The sequence below is a fragment of the Aspergillus caelatus genome (genome assembly GCF_009193585.1).
Source record: "Aspergillus caelatus strain CBS 763.97 unplaced genomic scaffold BDV27scaffold_185, whole genome shotgun sequence".
Taxonomy (NCBI): Eukaryota; Fungi; Ascomycota; class Eurotiomycetes; order Eurotiales; family Aspergillaceae; genus Aspergillus; species Aspergillus caelatus.
In genome coordinates, this window is record NW_022475448.1 from 16,174 (window position 1) to 32,716 (window position 16,543).

Here is a 16,543-nt window from a genome sequence, read left to right on the forward strand (position 1 = left end):
TGTCGCTATACCGTGTTTGGCCACCTCGACCAGTATTATCCATTAAGTACAGCTAATGTATTCCTTTACTAGTTGGCCTTGGCCTTAGGGAAATCACATGTAGTCCGCAGTGAAACCATACCATATCGAGATTAGGGCTTACATCTGTGTTTCATCCACCAGGCTACTATATAAATTCCACTCGAAGTCTCATTGTGCAATGTACCCACGCGATAATTCTTTACCTTTACCTTGAATACACAAGCTGTTGCAAGAACTATAGTAAACATGTCTTCCGAAACAAAGGAACGATCATTGAGATATGCGCATTATTCTACCCCTGACCCTGACTTCGACAAGTACAAGGATATGCCCAGTCCTTTTGCCGAGATGAAGACGCTATCAGCCGTTGATATGCGTGCAATCATGGCCCAGGTTCCAGTGATGTTCCCGTATGACGAGGCTATCACTGAAAGCGTCGAGATTAGCCATCGAACCATGACGGCTCGAGATGGTGCTGAGCTGGAACTTAGGATCTACAAGAATAGGGATGTCGGCCAGAAATCAACATTGTTCTTTGTGGCGCATGGTGGAGGTATAAATGGAATAAATTGCTTTATATAATGATCTGGATGTCTAACTTAATCGTTGCAGGTTGGGTTCTTGGCGACCACCAGGCTGAAGAGCCCATGAACCGTTTAGTTGCGAAGAAGACCAACTCGGTTGTAGTTAGTGTCAATTACCGTCTGTGAGTTAATACATCCTCTCCAAGAAATGATATGGAATGTCCTCTTCATTTGTGGAAATGCTCTGACAGATGGAACAGGGCCCCCGAATACCAATTTCCCTACGCTGTCAATGACTGCTTCGATGCCATGCAATGGGTGAGCTATTTACAAAGAACAATAGGCATGCTTTTCTTGGCATTGCATAGTTAACTAGCGCACAGTGTAGGCAAAATGCAGATACCCTTGGGATCAACCCAATGAAAATCATTGTTGGTGGAAGCAGTTCCGGGGGGAACATTGTACGTATCATCACGTCAAAATCAGCTATCTCTCTCAAATCACTCATATCTCTAGGCTGCTGTCTTAGCCTTGAAGGACAGAGACGAAGGCATCGGGGCTGTTATTGGCCAGGTCCTGAATATACCTGACATATGCCACCCAGCGCACTTCCCCAAGGATAAATATGAATATAACAGCCCCGAGCAAAACAGGAATGCGCCGGTTATGCCGACTCATGCGGCTCATTGGTTTTGGGGTATGGTGCCTTTACCATATTTTCGGCAGTTATTGACGACACGCAAAGAATGCTAACTCATCCAAAATCCAGAGCAATACTGCCCCACAGCTGGTGCGAATCCCTATGCCAGTCCTCTGTTGTCGCATTCTCTCGAAGGGCTGCCACCAGCATGTATGTATTCTTCAGAATATCCAGCCTTGGGATCTATGCATTGCGCAGGTGTTAATGTTCAAAAGTGATTCAAGTAGCCGGACAGGATCCTATTCGTGATGAGGGTCTCGCTTATTGCGAAGCTCTAGAAGAGGCGGGGTGAGTACTTCCTGTTCACCAATACTGTGAGCTCTTGTGTTAGGATTTGAAGCCGTGTCCAGAAGAAATTCTAATAGCTTTCCTCACTAGTGTTCCTGTACAAAGGAAAATCTATGCCGGCTTGCCCCATGCTTTCCACCTTTTCCCTGACCTGAAAGCCACAACAGAATTCTATGATACTATCATAGAATGGATTAGGACCCTTCAAGATGGAAAATAGGAGAGTTTAGCAAAGGTAAATGTACGGTTAGAGGGCCGAACCTTTTCAGGCACCTCTTCCTTCGTCACTATGTCGTAACTATTCCCAGATAGATATTTATCCGCTTGGTTTTCACTATACAATCCAAACAATATAAAACTTGGAATCTCCCAATTCTGTCCTAGTCTTCCATCTTGGAACAATATCTGTTCTGTATCTATAGATAAGCGTTTGTTATTAAGAGTTGGAATCATTTAAGCACATGTACAGCCTAAGCGTAGGATTGCTTCGCAGGCCCCTTCACTCTAATAGGTTAAAGCTTTGATGATCGACCACCACCAGTTGAGGGTCAGGGCAACACATTATGATTGGTTTAGTACCATGAACGACGTAACCCCGCTTTGGGAGGAAGTTGGTTGTCCTATCTCTATCACGATCCTTCTCCTTGGCATCTCCCACATCCGGCTGTTTGCCGATCCCCCACAGATTCAACCCCATGGGGTACTGCTGCCTCCCAGCCTTATTTTAGACGGAATGTGCCTCACTTTGAAAACTGCGCGGATCACTTAGAGATTATACATTATCTCAAACCCTAGATCCACCCCGAACGAGCATCTTGGAACAACTGTATCAAGCCACAATGAGCACATCTACTTATACAACACGGACATGGTACCGCACCACTTTCTTTAACATCTCGGTGGTGTCACTCTGTGCTTTTATTGCCCCGGGACTATGGGCGGCTATGAACGGTCTTGGAGGAGCAGGGGCCGCGGACCCGCACTACGTCAACGCAGCTAATGCAGTCATCTTCTGCCTGCAAGTCCTGGTCTGCATATTTGGCAGTGCTATGATTGCAAAGATCGGACTGAAATGGGCTTTAGTTCTCGGTATGGTAGGCTTTCCAATTTATGCCTCTAGCATATATTGCAATATCAGGTACAACAATACCTGGTATATCATGCTGGCTTGTGTTATCGATGGCATCTCATCGGGGATTTTCTGGCTCACTGAAGGAGCCATTGTCCTATCTTACCCTGAGAAGCATCGACGAGGTAAGTATCTGGCGTATTGGCTAGCCAGCCGGATCGTTGGCCAGATGATCGGTGGGTCGGTCACTCTAGGAGTTAATGCCGGGAATCGAGAACAGGGACATATAAGTGTGAAGACGTACTTTATCTTCATCTCAATACAGGCCCTGGGCCCATTTGTGGCGGCTTTGCTCTCATCCCCCGACAAGGTCCAGCGGTCGGACCAGTCCCCGGTCTTACTTGACCTGCCCAGGAGATTAAGAGTCGAACTGAACATAATGTGGAAGTTGGTTTGTCGGAAGGAGATCCTCTTACTCCTGCCGATGATATTTCAGAGTGTCTTCTCAGAAGCCTTTTTCTCCACCTACAACGCAACATATTTCACCGTACGATCTCGCGCTCTAGCCTCCCTGGTCGCTAGTACTTGTGTGATCATTGCGAATTTCGTGCTAGGGTTCTTTCTAGATTGGAGGAAACCGACTCTGAATACTCGAGCGATAGCAGCGTTCGTGTTGATATACGCGTTTGAACTGTCTCTTTACATATACGCCATGATTGTCACCAAGGAGTACGAGAGAAGAGACACTCCTCCTGTCCTTGACTGGGCAGACGATGGGTTTGGTCGCGGCGTGTGCGTCTATATCCTGATGCTGGTTGGATTTAATCTGATGTACGACTACCTCTACTGGCTGATTGGTACAGTCAACCGCAGTGGTGGTGATATTGTGCGACTCAGCTCTGTTGTTCGCGGCGTTGAGAGTGCCGGGCAAGCCATATCGTATGGGATTAACTCGATTGACCAGGCGCGTTTTCCACTATCCGGGGCCGTTGCTGTTAATCTATCGTTCTTTGCGCTGTGCATTATTCCCTCGGCCTTTGTTGTTTTCAAGGTTGGCATAATAAACGGTATCAAGGTTTACAGAATCCAGCAGGATGAAAACGTCCAGGACGATGATGTTAGGGCCGTGGCGAGAGGATCTGACAATACCTCTCATGATATTCGAGATGCACATATGGCTAAATGATGCTTTACTATGTATGGCTTTCTCTTTTTTTTTTTTTACTGTTGATGGTATTTCTATATGAATTTCCGTCACATAGGCATAGGATGACAGAGACAGAATGACCTTGCATGACAAACAATATAGACCCAAGCTTGAATACCATAAGTTTCTTTGTCGGTAACATCATGTAGCGCTTTGACATGTGTAGCCGACAATATGCAACCACCAATCCTCATAATCCAATCAATTGGTGTAGATCATCTCAGGACGCTTCGCGTGTGCGGGGTCGTAGATCTCAAGCCACAATCACGTCTTACCGGCGCACTGCCGACCGAGTCGCAAGTGGAGACCCTAAATACTAGGATCTCTGACCATTTGGCCTGAATCAAGAAGATGCGGGGTTACGGCCAGTCGAGCTGATAATTAACCTTCTGAGTTGGCAACGACCAAACTCACCTGGAAGCTCCCCACAACCATGAGTGTCAACAGCAATTGCAATGTCCATGACCCGGGACTCCGCGAAAGCAAACCGTCGCAAGGAGATCCATCGCGGCCAGTCGGAGATCTGTTTCGGCTAGATAAGCGAACCATCGTTAGTACGTTGTCCCGACCGTTCCTGTAGAATAGCAAAGGCTGATCAATGTATTGCTTGATCCAGTAACCGGCGCAAATGGGTTCCTTGGAACCACACTGGCGATGGCCATTCTCGAAAGTGGGGGTGATGTAGTTTGTCTCGATCTACCTGAGGAGCCTACTGCGAAAAACTGGGGTAAGTCTACTGCCTGATCAATCGGGATATATATATATATATATATATATTGATTGAAGATGCAACAGGTGATGTGGTGCGTACAGCATTGGAGTATGAAGGTAGCATATCGTACTGGTCTCTCGATGTCACCAATGAAAATATGGTGGCGGATGTATTTGCCAAGTTCATGCCTACGCTCCGGTATCCACTTCGAGGACTGGTCGTCTGTGCTGGCATCTCGCGGAATGGACCCGCTATTAGCTTCCCTATCTCGACCGTTCGTGAGATGTTGGACGTCAATGTCAGTGGAGCCTTCTTGGCGGCACAAGCAGCTGCCTGGGAAATGAGGCAGTCGGATGTCAGTGGCAGCATTGTCTTAGTAGCTAGTATGAGTGGATACGTATCGAACAAAGTATGTCCCCTCCTCATCTCCACTACACCCTGGCACAAGTAACGAAAAATACAGGGTGTCGACACTGCGGGGTACAATGCCTCAAAAGCCGCAGTACAGCAGCTAGCACGGTCATTGGCGGCGGAATGGGGATCACGAAAGGGTATGCCCCTTATCCGGGTTAACTCGCTCTCCCCTGGTTACATCCGTACAGCTGCGACGGCGGAGGCTCTTCAGAAACCTGGCTTGGAGTCTCAATGGATCGAGGATAACATGCTGTATCGGTTGAGTACCGCGGACGAGTTTCGGGCTCCGGTGCTCTTTATGTTGGGTGATGGGAGCAGCTTTATGACTGGTTCTGATTTGCGGGTGGATGGTGGACATTGTGCGTGGTAGGGTCATTGTGCTGGTAGATGATTTCATTAGAGAAGGGTGAAATGAATGTTAGCCTCTTGTGTTAAAGTCTTTTATGCAGATATTTGGATTTAGAGAGTTGACAAGAATAGCGTTCGAAAGCTGCATCCTTTTGGTTCAGGCTGTATACTAGTTCATGAACAACCACGGATCGTGCATTCAAAAGAAACGCAAGTTCTTAGAGAAGTTTGGCTCAGTGACATGGAAAGGAAAACAAATCTGAATCACTATATGAACAATAATAATAATAATAAAAAAAAAAAAAGGGGAGAAACAATTGCGACTAGTGCGCAGTACCCGCGACACTATTCAATTCCTCACTACCCCTTTGCATGACCTCCTCCCAGTTCCTCTTTTTCAACCATTCCTCGAACGACTCAGTCTGCACAGGCGTTTTCAGCTGACTTGGATGAATCACACCCTCAATCCCACCCGCATACCCGAACTCCCCAATAAACAAAAATGCATCCAACACCTCCCAAGGAATCCCAAGCTCATGCATCTTCTGAGCTTCCACCTCAATGAGGTCAGCCTCAGCCCCAGTAGCCCTGGACCAGACCTCCACAATATTCCCAATAGTCAGGTCACTATCATAGGCGAGCAACCTCGTCCGCGAAGGTTCATCAATCAAAGCCTTGACAAAAGCGCCGGTGGATTCCCTCGCCGCGATGATCGGCATCTTCCGGTCTTTCTTCAGCGGCACCATGAACCTGTACTTCTGAATAGATGGATCCCACCTAGGCATAAAAAGGGGGTTCGTAGCATATGCGCCAACGATAATGTAAGAAGTCTTCTTCGCCAATTCCGGCGTCTGAGTTTCAATGTATTCCATAATGTTTGCCTTGGCATCGCAATGGTAAGAATGAGGATACTTCCCCCGAGAATGCTTCTTCATCGGTGCCAAAGTAGAGTATATGAAAAGTTCAAGTGTGGGGACAGTTGAAGCGGCCATGGCAGCGTTGCGGCCGTGTTGCACCTCTTGTTCATAGGCGGCGTCATATTTTCCTGTGGTACGGAAGGGTCCCCAGAAGTCTGTGTTGACGAATACAACATTGGAGTCGACGAAGGCCGAGTGTAGAGAGCCAATGTCGGCGAGGTCTGCCTTGACTATACGAGCACCAAGAGAAGCGAGCTTCTCTGCCTTTTCGGAGGAGGGATTTCGCGTGATGCAGCGGACGTGCCAGTCGGGTAGTGGGAGGAAGGCGTGTGCGACGGAGAGGCCTTGGTTTCCTGTTGCGCCGACGATGGTGATGGTCTTCATCTTGGTCGATTGGGTTTATCAACAATGTCAATGTAGTGAGTTGTTCACTGTGTTGTTATCGTTCTTTAAATGGCTAGTCACCACAGGTCTATATATCGGAGATCGGATAAATTGTAGGGCATAAATACAGTGGCTTACTCTTGGCATTGATGGTTAGGGCTGCTTTCTCATTGGTGAGAAAGGCATAAGCCAACACCGTCGGCCGAACTCAACATCAACATCTCCTAACTTCACCCCGTAAGCCAGACGGCATGCCCGGAAATAACGACGACAGAATCTCAAAACACCGGAAGCGAGTCCTAACTCCGGCGCGAAAAGAACAGAACCGTGTCGCGCAACGGGTTTATCGTAAGTGTGCCCGCGACATTCGTCGAGACTAGGGGCAACAGCTAAATTGGGCATAGGCCAAAGGCAAAAAGAGCGCCTGCAGCGAGAAAAGCAGATAGCTAGACCATCTAGCGCCCTCAGAGCACTACAGCCCACTCCAGCTGAAGAACATGTGCCGGAGGAACTTGTTGATCCGGGCGACTGTGGTACGGCAGATGTTCCAGGAGTGGATCCAGAGATTCGACGGAGTCAATGCTTGGCACCGATGAAATTAACCCTCGACCATTTCTTTCCTTCGGAGACGGCCTCTATTACAACACAAAACGACAATGTATATGCTCAGTATGTTGAGGAACATACTTCCAGGCAAATAATACCGGGCCCCAGTTCCAAATTAGACAGGATGCTACCCGATCTGTACCAGAACACTCTGGAACTGACACACACAATGCTTCTCCGCGCATGTCTTCACAATGCCCAAAGTCTTGGCATAAGCATCAGGAAGTTCTTCGGCGATGAGTGCATGTCTCTGTGTTCACCCTTATACAGAGCCAACACTACCATGTTAGATGACCCTCAGACCCTCATCAAGAATGTCTCGAATCCATCTACCCCTACGCATCTCCAACCGACCTTGCCACAGATCCTCTTTCCTCATCATCCGCTATTAGACCTACTACCATTGCCTGGGTTAAGAACCAGAGCCGTCATGTTAGCTGCTACCGCACCCACATTGATAGACGCTGTAGACCTCAAACGAGATATTGTTGGAAAGGCGGGGATTGTGTGTCGGGGTGAACAGCCCTGGGATATGCATAGTTGGGTGGCTGCGCCATGGTTCTTAAAGAAATGGAAGTTGCTACTAGGTTGACCTGTATGGTATTATGCAACTTTGAGCATGTTGTAAAAATATGTTCACCGACATTGTGAAACACTTTAAAGGTGCTGGTGGGCCAAGGTTGGGTCTTAAAGGACCACTCCACCCTGAGTGACATAGCTGGTGAGCAAGATCACCAGTAGTGTAGTATACTTCACAGAGCTACAAATGTTATTCTGTGGCGCGCTCGAACATAAGCGGGTGTTGGCCCCCGAATATCCGTGGAGACGATGGAGCAGAGAATGGAACAAGTGGAGGTACGCCGTGTGACGATAGTCAAGGAATCATAATAGAAAACAGAATGAGATCTATATAGTTTTCTGGAAGTAAAATTTAAGATATCAAGAGCTCTACCTATTCCGAGTTACCTTCCAACCACACTGACATGCGTGCGCTGTTTACATCACTCTGTGGGCCACGTAAGTTATATGTACAGCTCCGTGGCGCAGTCTATGGAACAAACACGTCCTGTCTGATTGTGCAGTGCTTGAAAGACCTCATCAACAGTAGCATATGACAATAAAGAAAGGATATGCTAACGGAGAGATAGTAGGTCACGTATTCTATTTTATTGACAGATGACTTTGCTAAGTCGCGTGCAACGAGGGCTGATATGTATGTAATATAGATTTCCACCGCGAAGAGTCCATTAGGAGTACATTCGGCACTTCCCTCTCGATGTACTGTAAAGTGAAAAGAAAAAGTCAGTACTTGGCTCTTCAGCCTGGGAAAACCCATGGCTAGGAGAACACTTACATCGCGATATTTGCTCTCCATCCTCATTCTCAGGAAGCACTTGAATGGCATTGTATCCTTAGTGAAATACTCGAGTAGCTCTGCTCCAAGTGAGCCTTGGCCGTGCCCCAAAACTGTCGATAATGCCTCTAGGGTGATTGCCCATCCGCCATGGTTCTCCAATCCCAGCGCTTCAAGGAGCAACCCGACGTGATTCTGGAGGAGTGAATGATGCACCTTGCTCCAGACATTTTGTAAATTATCCGTCAACGTCGCTCCTCCAGGTGGCAATGAGTCGAATTTCACACCATGGGTCTTCAAGGTTGGGACATGCATTCTGACACCCCCAAAGTCACGCACAGCGAATCCTTTGATTTGGCCCGTCTGGCGGCAGACACGAGCCACTAGGTTTTGCCCGTGCCCTTCCAGTCCGATTCCATACTGAACCAATGGAGGGAGGACAAGGCTAAATAGTACTGTAACATATCTTTTGTTCGGAAATTTAGCCTGCATTCCCTTGACGAATCACCGGCATCAGGGTCAACAAACCTTTGCAACCATTCCTTCTTCTGGGAGACCGTCTCCAGGTTGTACAGAATCTCCGCATATGTACGACTCTCTCCATAGGGCTGCTGGCCGAATGCTGCAGCAAGGATAAGAACTTCATCATTTGCTTGTGCTCTACTCTCCAAGCTATCCCGCAGGATACAAGATAGGTGACGTGCCTCGTTGAAATCTTCTTGGCTCCCCGAGACAGCTGCCATCTCTCTGAATACCCAGAGGTCCTCTGGAAGAAATTTCTCCAAGAGTGCCGTTTGAACTGGACCGCCACAGGTTGTCCAAGGTGTGATGGTTCGCAGAGCGGAGGTGATCTGACAAGCCAATGAGAGCTTCAGGTGGTAGCCGAATCCTAGCTCTGGTCGCATAGTCAGAGTCCGCATAGATGCCTGGGCATCGGCGCAGTCTGCGGTAAGCTTAAGAACGACAGCATCAGGGAATCTCTGGTGGACAGAGGGCAGCTGCTGAGCGAGACAAGGGATGATCACTCGATCACTAGTTGTCTGTGGAATGTTCAGCCGTTTGAGTAGAGGCTGCAATTCTTGCTCAAAGTGACCTGTTATGCGGAGATTGTCTCGTGGCACTGAGACAAACGCTAGAGTCGGTGTGAGCATTGCAGGTATATCTTCAGGGCTGACGGGCTTGAGGGGCTCTTGAGCATAGCATAATCGATGGTACTGTTTTTAGCAAGGTTAGCTCCAACACAGCAGGTAGAATGCCATCTGACGGGTCACACCGGGTGGCTCGGATGGCCATATATCAGCGCCCGCTCCCATTTCGCAGATGTATCCTGCAAGCCCAGCACTTGTTGGCCCTGGCTGATTTCCAGCCATTTTTCTGACTTATCCTTAGTACAACAGGTGGACGCACAACATGTTGATGCTCTTACCTTGGTTCCTCGCTGAGTTGCGTAGCTCTTGAATAATAGCCTCTAGTACCGTCTCATTGGCAACATCCTTGAACGAGGCACTGAGGACGCCGAATATTGCGCCCGGATCCAGCTCTTGATTCCCGGTTTCCCCAACAATTACAGGTGGCTGCAAGCTGGCTGGTCGTACGACAGAAATCACGCGCTCCTCTTTCATTTCAATGACAGTGCCGGGTTTTACCCCAACCTTAACCCAGGTGCCATCCTGAGGACTCAGTAAGCAAAGTGTGCCTGCCCCACCTAGCGCAGTAGTTTCCAGCTTCGCACCAACCAGCCCTTCGTTGACTACTTCGGCCAGAACTCGTCTCGTTGTCTCGAATAGAGCTTGGTCGTGCCAGGGGAGGACTGTCATATTCTCTGCCGTAGTTGTGCGTAGCGGAGCTTAACACGAAGAAAGATCTATTTCTCCGAATGTAATCCTTCAGTTCCCCTTAAATATCTTCGCTGGTCCCGATGGGAACAACTACGCTAGAGTACGCTAGAATGATAGCACACAGGTTGAAGCTACTATGATTCGCTGTTTTTTACTGTTCAGCTTTGGAGAATGTCGATCGCTCATATTGCATGAGATGATCTCTCATCCATCGTCCTCTGTCCTGCTCTACGGTCAGATCTCAACGCGTGGTGGGGCTAGGGACTGGCCAAGTCGGTAAAGATCCGACCACGTCGAGGGGCAAGATAGAAGGACGCATCATCTTATTGACACCGGTATGGGTAGCTATAAGATATATAGCCTGTTAATCTCCTACAGTATTTTGGATTCACCAACAGTCTCCACTGCGAGATCACAATTGAACTTTTTCGGCAATGGCTTCAGGAATTGAACAGGTCACCTATCATTTGGATCGCAATGAATATCAATCTGACGAATTCGATCTCGGACAACAACGATTACTAGACACGACCCTTCCACATGGATTTCCCAAGAGGCTGGAATCCAAGATGGCTTGGGAAGCAAAGGATATTGCCCTGGATCACGCTCTCGGTGGTGGGACTCCATACTTGTTGATTCTGCAGGGTCCACAGTTGGCCGAGATTGATGCAGCGCTCAGATACTTCCAAAGTCAGCAGACTACAACCTTACTACACAGTCTGATCCTTCCCGTATGTCGATCAGAGCTGACTTCTCCACTCCAGGTTTAACTCAGCCAATGGAAACTCTTAACCCGTCAACGTTTCCTCTGCCGGGTTTGTCGTCGATTCTCCGGTCTGTATCAGACAATCTACATTCGGGCTATGGCTTTACTCTCATTCGTGGAGTACCAGTGGAACGCTATACCCGCGAAGAGAACATGATCATTTATGTCGGAATCTCATCCCACATTGGCGCCATGCGAGGCCGCCAAGACCATCAATTTAAGGGCCAGCCAGCGGACGTGATGCTGGCCCACATCACCGACATGCGACGCCCGGGCGGGGAGCAAAATTACGCCCTGGCAGCGTATACCGACAGCGAAGTGGTATTCCACACCGATGTGGGGGATATCGTGTCGCTCTTCGTGCTTAGCGAGCCAGCAAATGGCGGTGAAAGTCTGCTTGCGAGTGGATGGACAGTGTACAATGCATTGGCTGAGAACCGTCCGGATCTAGTCCGCGTTTTGGCAGAGGATTGGCCGATCCCTAGGTGTGTGGAGTCTGGACGAAAGCCCATTTTTGAGCCCAATGACACGCTTTGACTAACGTACACTAACTAACTAGTGCACAGGAACCTGGTCTCATTAAGCACAGACCGCTTTTGTTTTATCAGCCTGCCATAGGTTCAACTCCAGAACGGGTTATCTTGCAATTCTCACGGCGCTCATTCTCTGGGTTTGGAGCCCACTCCCGGCTAAACAGACTTTCTCCCATCCAGATGGAGGCACTGGATGCTCTCCACTTTCTGGCGGAGAAGTTCCATGTGGCAATGGAGCTGAAAAAAGGCGACATGCAATTCATCAATAACCTCAGTATGGTCCATGCTCGAAATAGCTATGTGGATGGTCCAGATAGTCGGTAAGTCTGTACCTGCGTCCTCACATGTGAGTATGCCTATTAGCTAATTGAAGGTATATTCAAGACGACACCTACTGCGCCTATGGCTTCGTGATCCTCAAAACGCGTGGGTCACGCCTCAGCCAATGCGCAATCGTGCAGATCGGATTTATGACGAGAAATTTCGACGCGGACCGCAGACTTTTCCTGTGGATCCGATCCCTAGATCGGTGGGGAAGGTTTAACCAGGATTTAGATATTTAAAATACAACCTACATGAGGGGTAGTTATGTTAAGTAAATTAAGGGATTACTGTCGGTTTTCAGATACGATATTATAGTATTTTCTCAATGCCATATCGTGTGAAACGCCCTTTAGTGGCTTAAATGGATTGGAGGATATGGGCAAACTCTGCTGGGCTCTACTGGTGATGTATTGAACCTTGAAAATCGAAATCCATCCAGGGCTTTTTCGTATCAGGGATATTAAACAATAGCTGAATCAAGGACATATGGATGCCTAAGTATACTATTACCAGCTAGGTTAATATTCGCGTCCGGTATAATCAGGCGGTGACGGGTGCCATTTTGAGGGTTATGTCGCACTCTCACAACCACTCAACTTACGAGCAATATTTGGGATATGTAGCAGGCTGTCTATAGTCTCTTTCGCTTTTTACAGTGCTTTGGTAAGCTTATGAAGTTCGCCAGCCAGAAGGACTTTTAGCTGGCACGGTCAATTAACCCAAATTGATTGAGAACGTTCAAGTACTTATCCTAATATAGTGTCAATAAACTGTAGAACCGAGTACTCTTCTATCCCATAATTTTTCTTATATTGGAGTATGTCATATTCCAATTGTCGACATTCAAGTCAGCAAAAGATCCCCTTCTTGTCGATCAACAACGTCGCGCCAATCCACATCATAATCCTCCACTCCGTCCTTGACAGCATTCCGTTGCTCCCATACCTGTTCCAGCAGACCCAATGCCCGCTGAATATTGTTAAAGTTACGCTTGCTTAGCATTTCCTTCATCCTAAACCGAATGACCTCGATATGGCTGCGATATGTAGCCTCACCTCCCGCAATAAACAGAGGGAAAAGTAGCGCAGACTCGACAATCCCGGATACCGGAATATTAGCCGTATGCTGTAGAACACTTGAGATTTCAGCCTGTATTGCGGCGCGCAGACCGGATATACCGTCCTGAAATAGCGTACGTGAAGGTAGACCATGGAGCCTTAACCCGCGGAGCGTCCGGCGATAGAGATATATTAAGGCACTACTGCCATAGGCGTAGGCCAGTGAAGCAAGGACTCGATTCGTTCCTGGTGGGCATACCCAGGACTTCAATATTTGCTCGGTAGAGCTGAAGCAGTTTGGTACACTTGCATCAATTTCACTGGGCCGCATGGAGTCGAGTACAAGGCGTTGCTCATCGAACGAGCTGATGTCTGATATGACTAATAGGATGTCAAAAGCAACGCCGATATAAGTGTCAATCCTATCGGTCAGGCCTTGCAGGAAATAACTTTCAATCAATGGTTGCTTTCCTAGTGTAACGCTTCCTAGTATATCATGATAAGCAAAGTTGCGCAAGATCCATTGTCCCTCAGAGCTCTGTTTCAAGGCCTCAGGCCCATGTAACTCGGCTCCGGAAGTTGGACTGGAAGTGCTCGTCGACATAATGATGTGTTTCACGCCGTTGAGATGTCTGTACCATTCTGTATGACAGCCTAGGCACACCTCGGATGTCATGAGGACCAGACTGGTTGCAGCGTTGATCTCACCAGCAGTAATTCCATCAGCTCGAAGAGACCTTGCAAGAGATCTGAGCGCGCGTGAGCGTGCTTCAAGTGCTGTATAGCGATAGCGATTCTCACGAACGGCTAGGTGGCAACTAGCGCATCTGCTAGTATGGGAGATTCCATTGCCATTGGCAGAAATGCTATACCGATGTCAGTTTGTGTCATACTCTTTGCTACTCTTAGAATATTCGAAAGAGGTGTTACCAGAAAGAAAGCAATTATCCTTTTCCGTGACAGTCAACAGCTGAGAAAGAGTCGTAATGTAGAAGTTCATGGCTGATCGACGTTGGGCGTTTTCGACATTGTCATGCAAGCGGGAACTTTTCCATTCAGATAGACCGTCTGCTGTGGGATGGGAAGCGATGGGCAAGACCCGACGGGCCGGTTCACGAATACACTCCAGATTCAGACGTCTGCAGTCTCCACAGACGGGAAAGGTATTGTGGACACATTTCTTGCGTCTGTCTTAGGTCTTAGCCCAGGCTATGGCGGAATAAAATTGCGAAGGCCTACCTGTAGCGACAAGTCAAGCAGCCGGTCTTGTCGTGCTTAGAGCCATTGCGGCGTCTGACTGGCTTCATGGTTTCGGAGGGGACTAGCATTCTGCTTGCTTTGTAGCTATTTGAAGACATTACCAGGGAGGTCAGAAACAGGTGCTTAGTAAAACCTTGAATTTCCTTGAAGCTGAGGGTATCGTCATAAAGTTACAGCCCTCAGGCGCTGACAAATATCGAGGTTTCCCCGCGCGATTCAGTTAAATAGTGTTAATAATCTAACCCCCACTACCGGGGTTGAACCTATTCTTAATATTGCTGGTATTTTCCTCTTGCTATTGTGTCTTTCTTCTATCCCAAAGACTGCCCACTGGCCTGCTACTACATATCATGCTAACACGCTAATCCCACACGGATCACCACCTTTCCTGTATGCTTCGCCTCCCATAAATATTTATATGCTTCCCTCACCTCTTCGAAGCCAAAGGTTCGATCAATGACAGGTCGAATCGAGCTTGTCTCGAAGCATTCCAGCATCTCCTGGAATTGCTCTCGCGAGCCAACAACCACACCTCGGACGATGCACAATCGGTCCAATGCCAGGAATGCAGCATCCGGTCCACGGAGGTCCTTGCCAGTGCCTAAGGGATCTGGGTTCGTGATATGTCCGATGCAATGGATAATCCCGTGCATCGCGATGGCATCAAACGATCCTTGAAGTGTGAGTGTTCCCCCGACCTCAATGATATGGTCCACTCCACGGCCATTTGTGATCTGTTTGGCCTGGGCAGCCCAGTTAGAATTTGTTCGGTAATTGATTGTATGCGTTGCACCGAGTTGTTTCGCCTTGGCCAATTTTGCGTCGGATGAGGATGTCACGACGGTCGTTGCGCCTGCTGCATGGGCGATCTGCAAGGCAAATATCGAAACACCGCCTGTTCCTTGAAGAAGGACGGTCTGGCCGGTTCGCAACGGCGTTAGACCATATAGAGCATTCCAGGCAGTGAGGGCGGCGCAGGGAAGGCAGGACGCTTCTTCAAAGGAGAGATAGTCTGGGATACGAACAACTCCGGTTTTGGGGAAGATGAAGTACTCGCCGAGCAATCCCTGTGTCTCACCGCCGAGCTGTGTCAAGAGTGTCTGCATATTCAGTCGACCAGCGAGATGATCCTGCGTAAAGTTCGCAAGGACTCGGTCGCCTGGCTGCCATTCTGTAACTCCTTCCCCGACTGCTTCGACGACGCCTAGCGGCCAATCAGCAAGAAGGTGGGCCTATTGTAATTGTAGGTAAATGGAAACGTACCAGCACCATCGCTACCTGGGACGAGCGCATCAGGACCTGGGAAAGGGTACGTTCCAATAGCGATGATCGCGTCTCTCCAGTTCAGTGACACGGCTTTGATCCGGACTAGTATTTGACCGTATTTGGGAGGGGCTTTGGGGACTTCGCGTAAGGTCAGGCTATCAAAGCCTTCCTTTTGAGGAAGATAGTATTGCTTGAAGGTGGAATGAGACATAATTCGAGCGCAGATGCTTCTAAATCTGCGTTTGATCCTAGTATTGTCCTTGATGGCCTGGAGATTTTATATATAAAGACCTATGAGAATTACGGCCTCGGTGACAATACAATAATATGTTGCTTTATTGAAAGCTGTAAATACGCCATTTACGCCTATCCCGCTGTGCAGCGGACACCGATGTGTTTGAAATAGGTGGAGACACCGTTGCGGATCCTGATTTGTGGAGTAAACCCTTAAAGATGGAGGAGTCTCAAATACGCCATTTACGCCGTGTAGATTAGACCAAACGTAGTGAAGGCAACGGGAGTTAAATGTAGAAACTCCGTCGCAAGCCAAGGCTGAGTAGCCAGCTAAGGCCAGATGCCCAGGTGTGGAGAAATGTATATTACCCCGTATTCTATTTCATAATATATGTTTAGGTTTGGTCCAGAAGCCTACCGATCATAAGTGGACGACCTCCCACCCTGCTAGCCTAGGAATCTCTACGGACACCTGGTTTTTGCTCAGGTGCTGTTCAATAGTATTTGAATTATAGCCGTGGGGTATGGAGGGGCAGGGAATCATTGAATAGACTCTTGCTTAACGATATTCTTTACTTCTTTTACTGTTTAGATTCTTTGTTCGTTGGAACCAATCCGTGTATGCATTGTCTGCTTCGCCGCTTCTGCGGTGCGCAACGTTGGTATTGTCTCCCACAGAAACATGCTGGTCCTTAGTGCCCAAGCACCTATTTGTTCATC

The 16,543-nt window shown here is 48.2% G+C and overlaps 8 protein-coding genes across 8 annotated transcripts; 5 read left to right on the forward strand and 3 right to left on the reverse strand.

Annotated features, from left to right (window-relative positions):
- The first annotated feature begins 218 nt into the window (after positions 1-218).
- BDV27DRAFT_133508 (alpha/beta hydrolase) lies at positions 219-1,903 on the forward strand. Its single transcript, XM_032068105.1, has 8 exons — positions 219-574; positions 634-727; positions 806-863; positions 929-1,006; positions 1,062-1,242; positions 1,315-1,395; positions 1,461-1,533; positions 1,624-1,903. Exons 1-8 carry the CDS (start codon positions 268-270, stop codon positions 1,751-1,753), a joined length of 1,002 nt encoding a protein of 333 aa, XP_031924190.1. The 5' UTR covers positions 219-267; the 3' UTR covers positions 1,754-1,903.
- Positions 1,904-2,372: 469 nt separating this feature from the next.
- Positions 2,373-3,788, forward strand: BDV27DRAFT_167167 (major facilitator superfamily domain-containing protein; the record flags this gene model as incomplete). Its single annotated transcript, XM_032074405.1, has 1 exon — positions 2,373-3,788. The coding sequence occupies one exon, from the start codon at positions 2,373-2,375 to the stop codon at positions 3,786-3,788; it is 1,416 nt and encodes a 471-aa protein (XP_031924191.1).
- A 407-nt stretch (positions 3,789-4,195) lies between these two features.
- Positions 4,196-5,407, forward strand: BDV27DRAFT_31749 (uncharacterized protein). The gene is made up of 4 exons (XM_032076312.1): positions 4,196-4,363; positions 4,426-4,536; positions 4,596-4,930; positions 4,985-5,407. The coding sequence occupies exons 1-4, from the start codon at positions 4,243-4,245 to the stop codon at positions 5,303-5,305; spliced, it is 888 nt and encodes a 295-aa protein (XP_031924192.1). The 5' UTR covers positions 4,196-4,242; the 3' UTR covers positions 5,306-5,407.
- A 199-nt stretch (positions 5,408-5,606) lies between these two features.
- On the reverse strand, positions 5,607-6,584 carry BDV27DRAFT_167168 (uncharacterized protein; the record flags this gene model as incomplete). Its single annotated transcript, XM_032074406.1, has 1 exon — positions 5,607-6,584. One exon carries the CDS (start codon positions 6,582-6,584, stop codon positions 5,607-5,609), a length of 978 nt encoding a protein of 325 aa, XP_031924193.1.
- A 247-nt stretch (positions 6,585-6,831) lies between these two features.
- BDV27DRAFT_133510 (bZIP transcription factor) lies at positions 6,832-8,070 on the forward strand. Its single transcript, XM_032068106.1, has 2 exons — positions 6,832-6,932; positions 6,989-8,070. Exons 1-2 carry the CDS (start codon positions 6,836-6,838, stop codon positions 7,780-7,782), a joined length of 891 nt encoding a protein of 296 aa, XP_031924194.1. The 5' UTR covers positions 6,832-6,835; the 3' UTR covers positions 7,783-8,070.
- Positions 8,071-8,375: 305 nt separating this feature from the next.
- Positions 8,376-10,361, reverse strand: BDV27DRAFT_167169 (IucC family-domain-containing protein; the record flags this gene model as incomplete). Its single annotated transcript, XM_032074407.1, has 5 exons — positions 8,376-8,471; positions 8,545-9,010; positions 9,073-9,758; positions 9,818-9,918; positions 9,971-10,361. The coding sequence occupies 5 exons, from the start codon at positions 10,359-10,361 to the stop codon at positions 8,376-8,378; spliced, it is 1,740 nt and encodes a 579-aa protein (XP_031924195.1).
- Positions 10,362-10,816: 455 nt separating this feature from the next.
- BDV27DRAFT_167170 (TauD/TfdA family dioxygenase) lies at positions 10,817-12,417 on the forward strand (the record flags this gene model as incomplete). Its single annotated transcript, XM_032074408.1, has 4 exons — positions 10,817-11,072; positions 11,147-11,633; positions 11,708-12,001; positions 12,066-12,417. 4 exons carry the CDS (start codon positions 10,817-10,819, stop codon positions 12,223-12,225), a joined length of 1,197 nt encoding a protein of 398 aa, XP_031924196.1. The 3' UTR covers positions 12,226-12,417.
- A 431-nt stretch (positions 12,418-12,848) lies between these two features.
- On the reverse strand, positions 12,849-15,800 carry BDV27DRAFT_148090 (uncharacterized protein; the record flags this gene model as incomplete). The annotated part of the gene is made up of 5 exons (XM_032070853.1): positions 12,849-13,881; positions 14,032-14,250; positions 14,303-14,364; positions 14,755-15,527; positions 15,587-15,800. 5 exons carry the CDS (start codon positions 15,798-15,800, stop codon positions 12,849-12,851), a joined length of 2,301 nt encoding a protein of 766 aa, XP_031924197.1.
- Between the last annotated feature and the right edge of the window lie 743 nt (positions 15,801-16,543).

What these genes read in the sequence shown, in the direction of transcription:
- BDV27DRAFT_133510 (XM_032068106.1), top strand. Translation starts at nt 6,836, where the DNA reads ATGCCCGGAAATAACGACGACAGAATCTCAAAACACCGGAAGCGAGTC. An exon ending in TGTCGCGCAACGGGTTTATC is followed by an intron (nt 6,933 to 6,988) that starts GTAAGTGTGCCC and finishes AATTGGGCATAG; the next exon opens with GCCAAAGGCAAAAAGAGCGC.
- BDV27DRAFT_133508 (XM_032068105.1), top strand. Translation starts at nt 268, where the DNA reads ATGTCTTCCGAAACAAAGGAACGATCATTGAGATATGCGCATTATTCT. An exon ending in CTTTGTGGCGCATGGTGGAG is followed by an intron (nt 575 to 633) that starts GTATAAATGGAA and finishes TAATCGTTGCAG; the next exon opens with GTTGGGTTCTTGGCGACCAC. An exon ending in TGCGGCTCATTGGTTTTGGG is followed by an intron (nt 1,243 to 1,314) that starts GTATGGTGCCTT and finishes TCCAAAATCCAG; the next exon opens with AGCAATACTGCCCCACAGCT.
- BDV27DRAFT_31749 (XM_032076312.1), top strand. Translation starts at nt 4,243, where the DNA reads ATGAGTGTCAACAGCAATTGCAATGTCCATGACCCGGGACTCCGCGAA. An exon ending in AGATAAGCGAACCATCGTTA is followed by an intron (nt 4,364 to 4,425) that starts GTACGTTGTCCC and finishes TGCTTGATCCAG; the next exon opens with TAACCGGCGCAAATGGGTTC. An exon ending in GCCTACTGCGAAAAACTGGG is followed by an intron (nt 4,537 to 4,595) that starts GTAAGTCTACTG and finishes TATTGATTGAAG; the next exon opens with ATGCAACAGGTGATGTGGTG.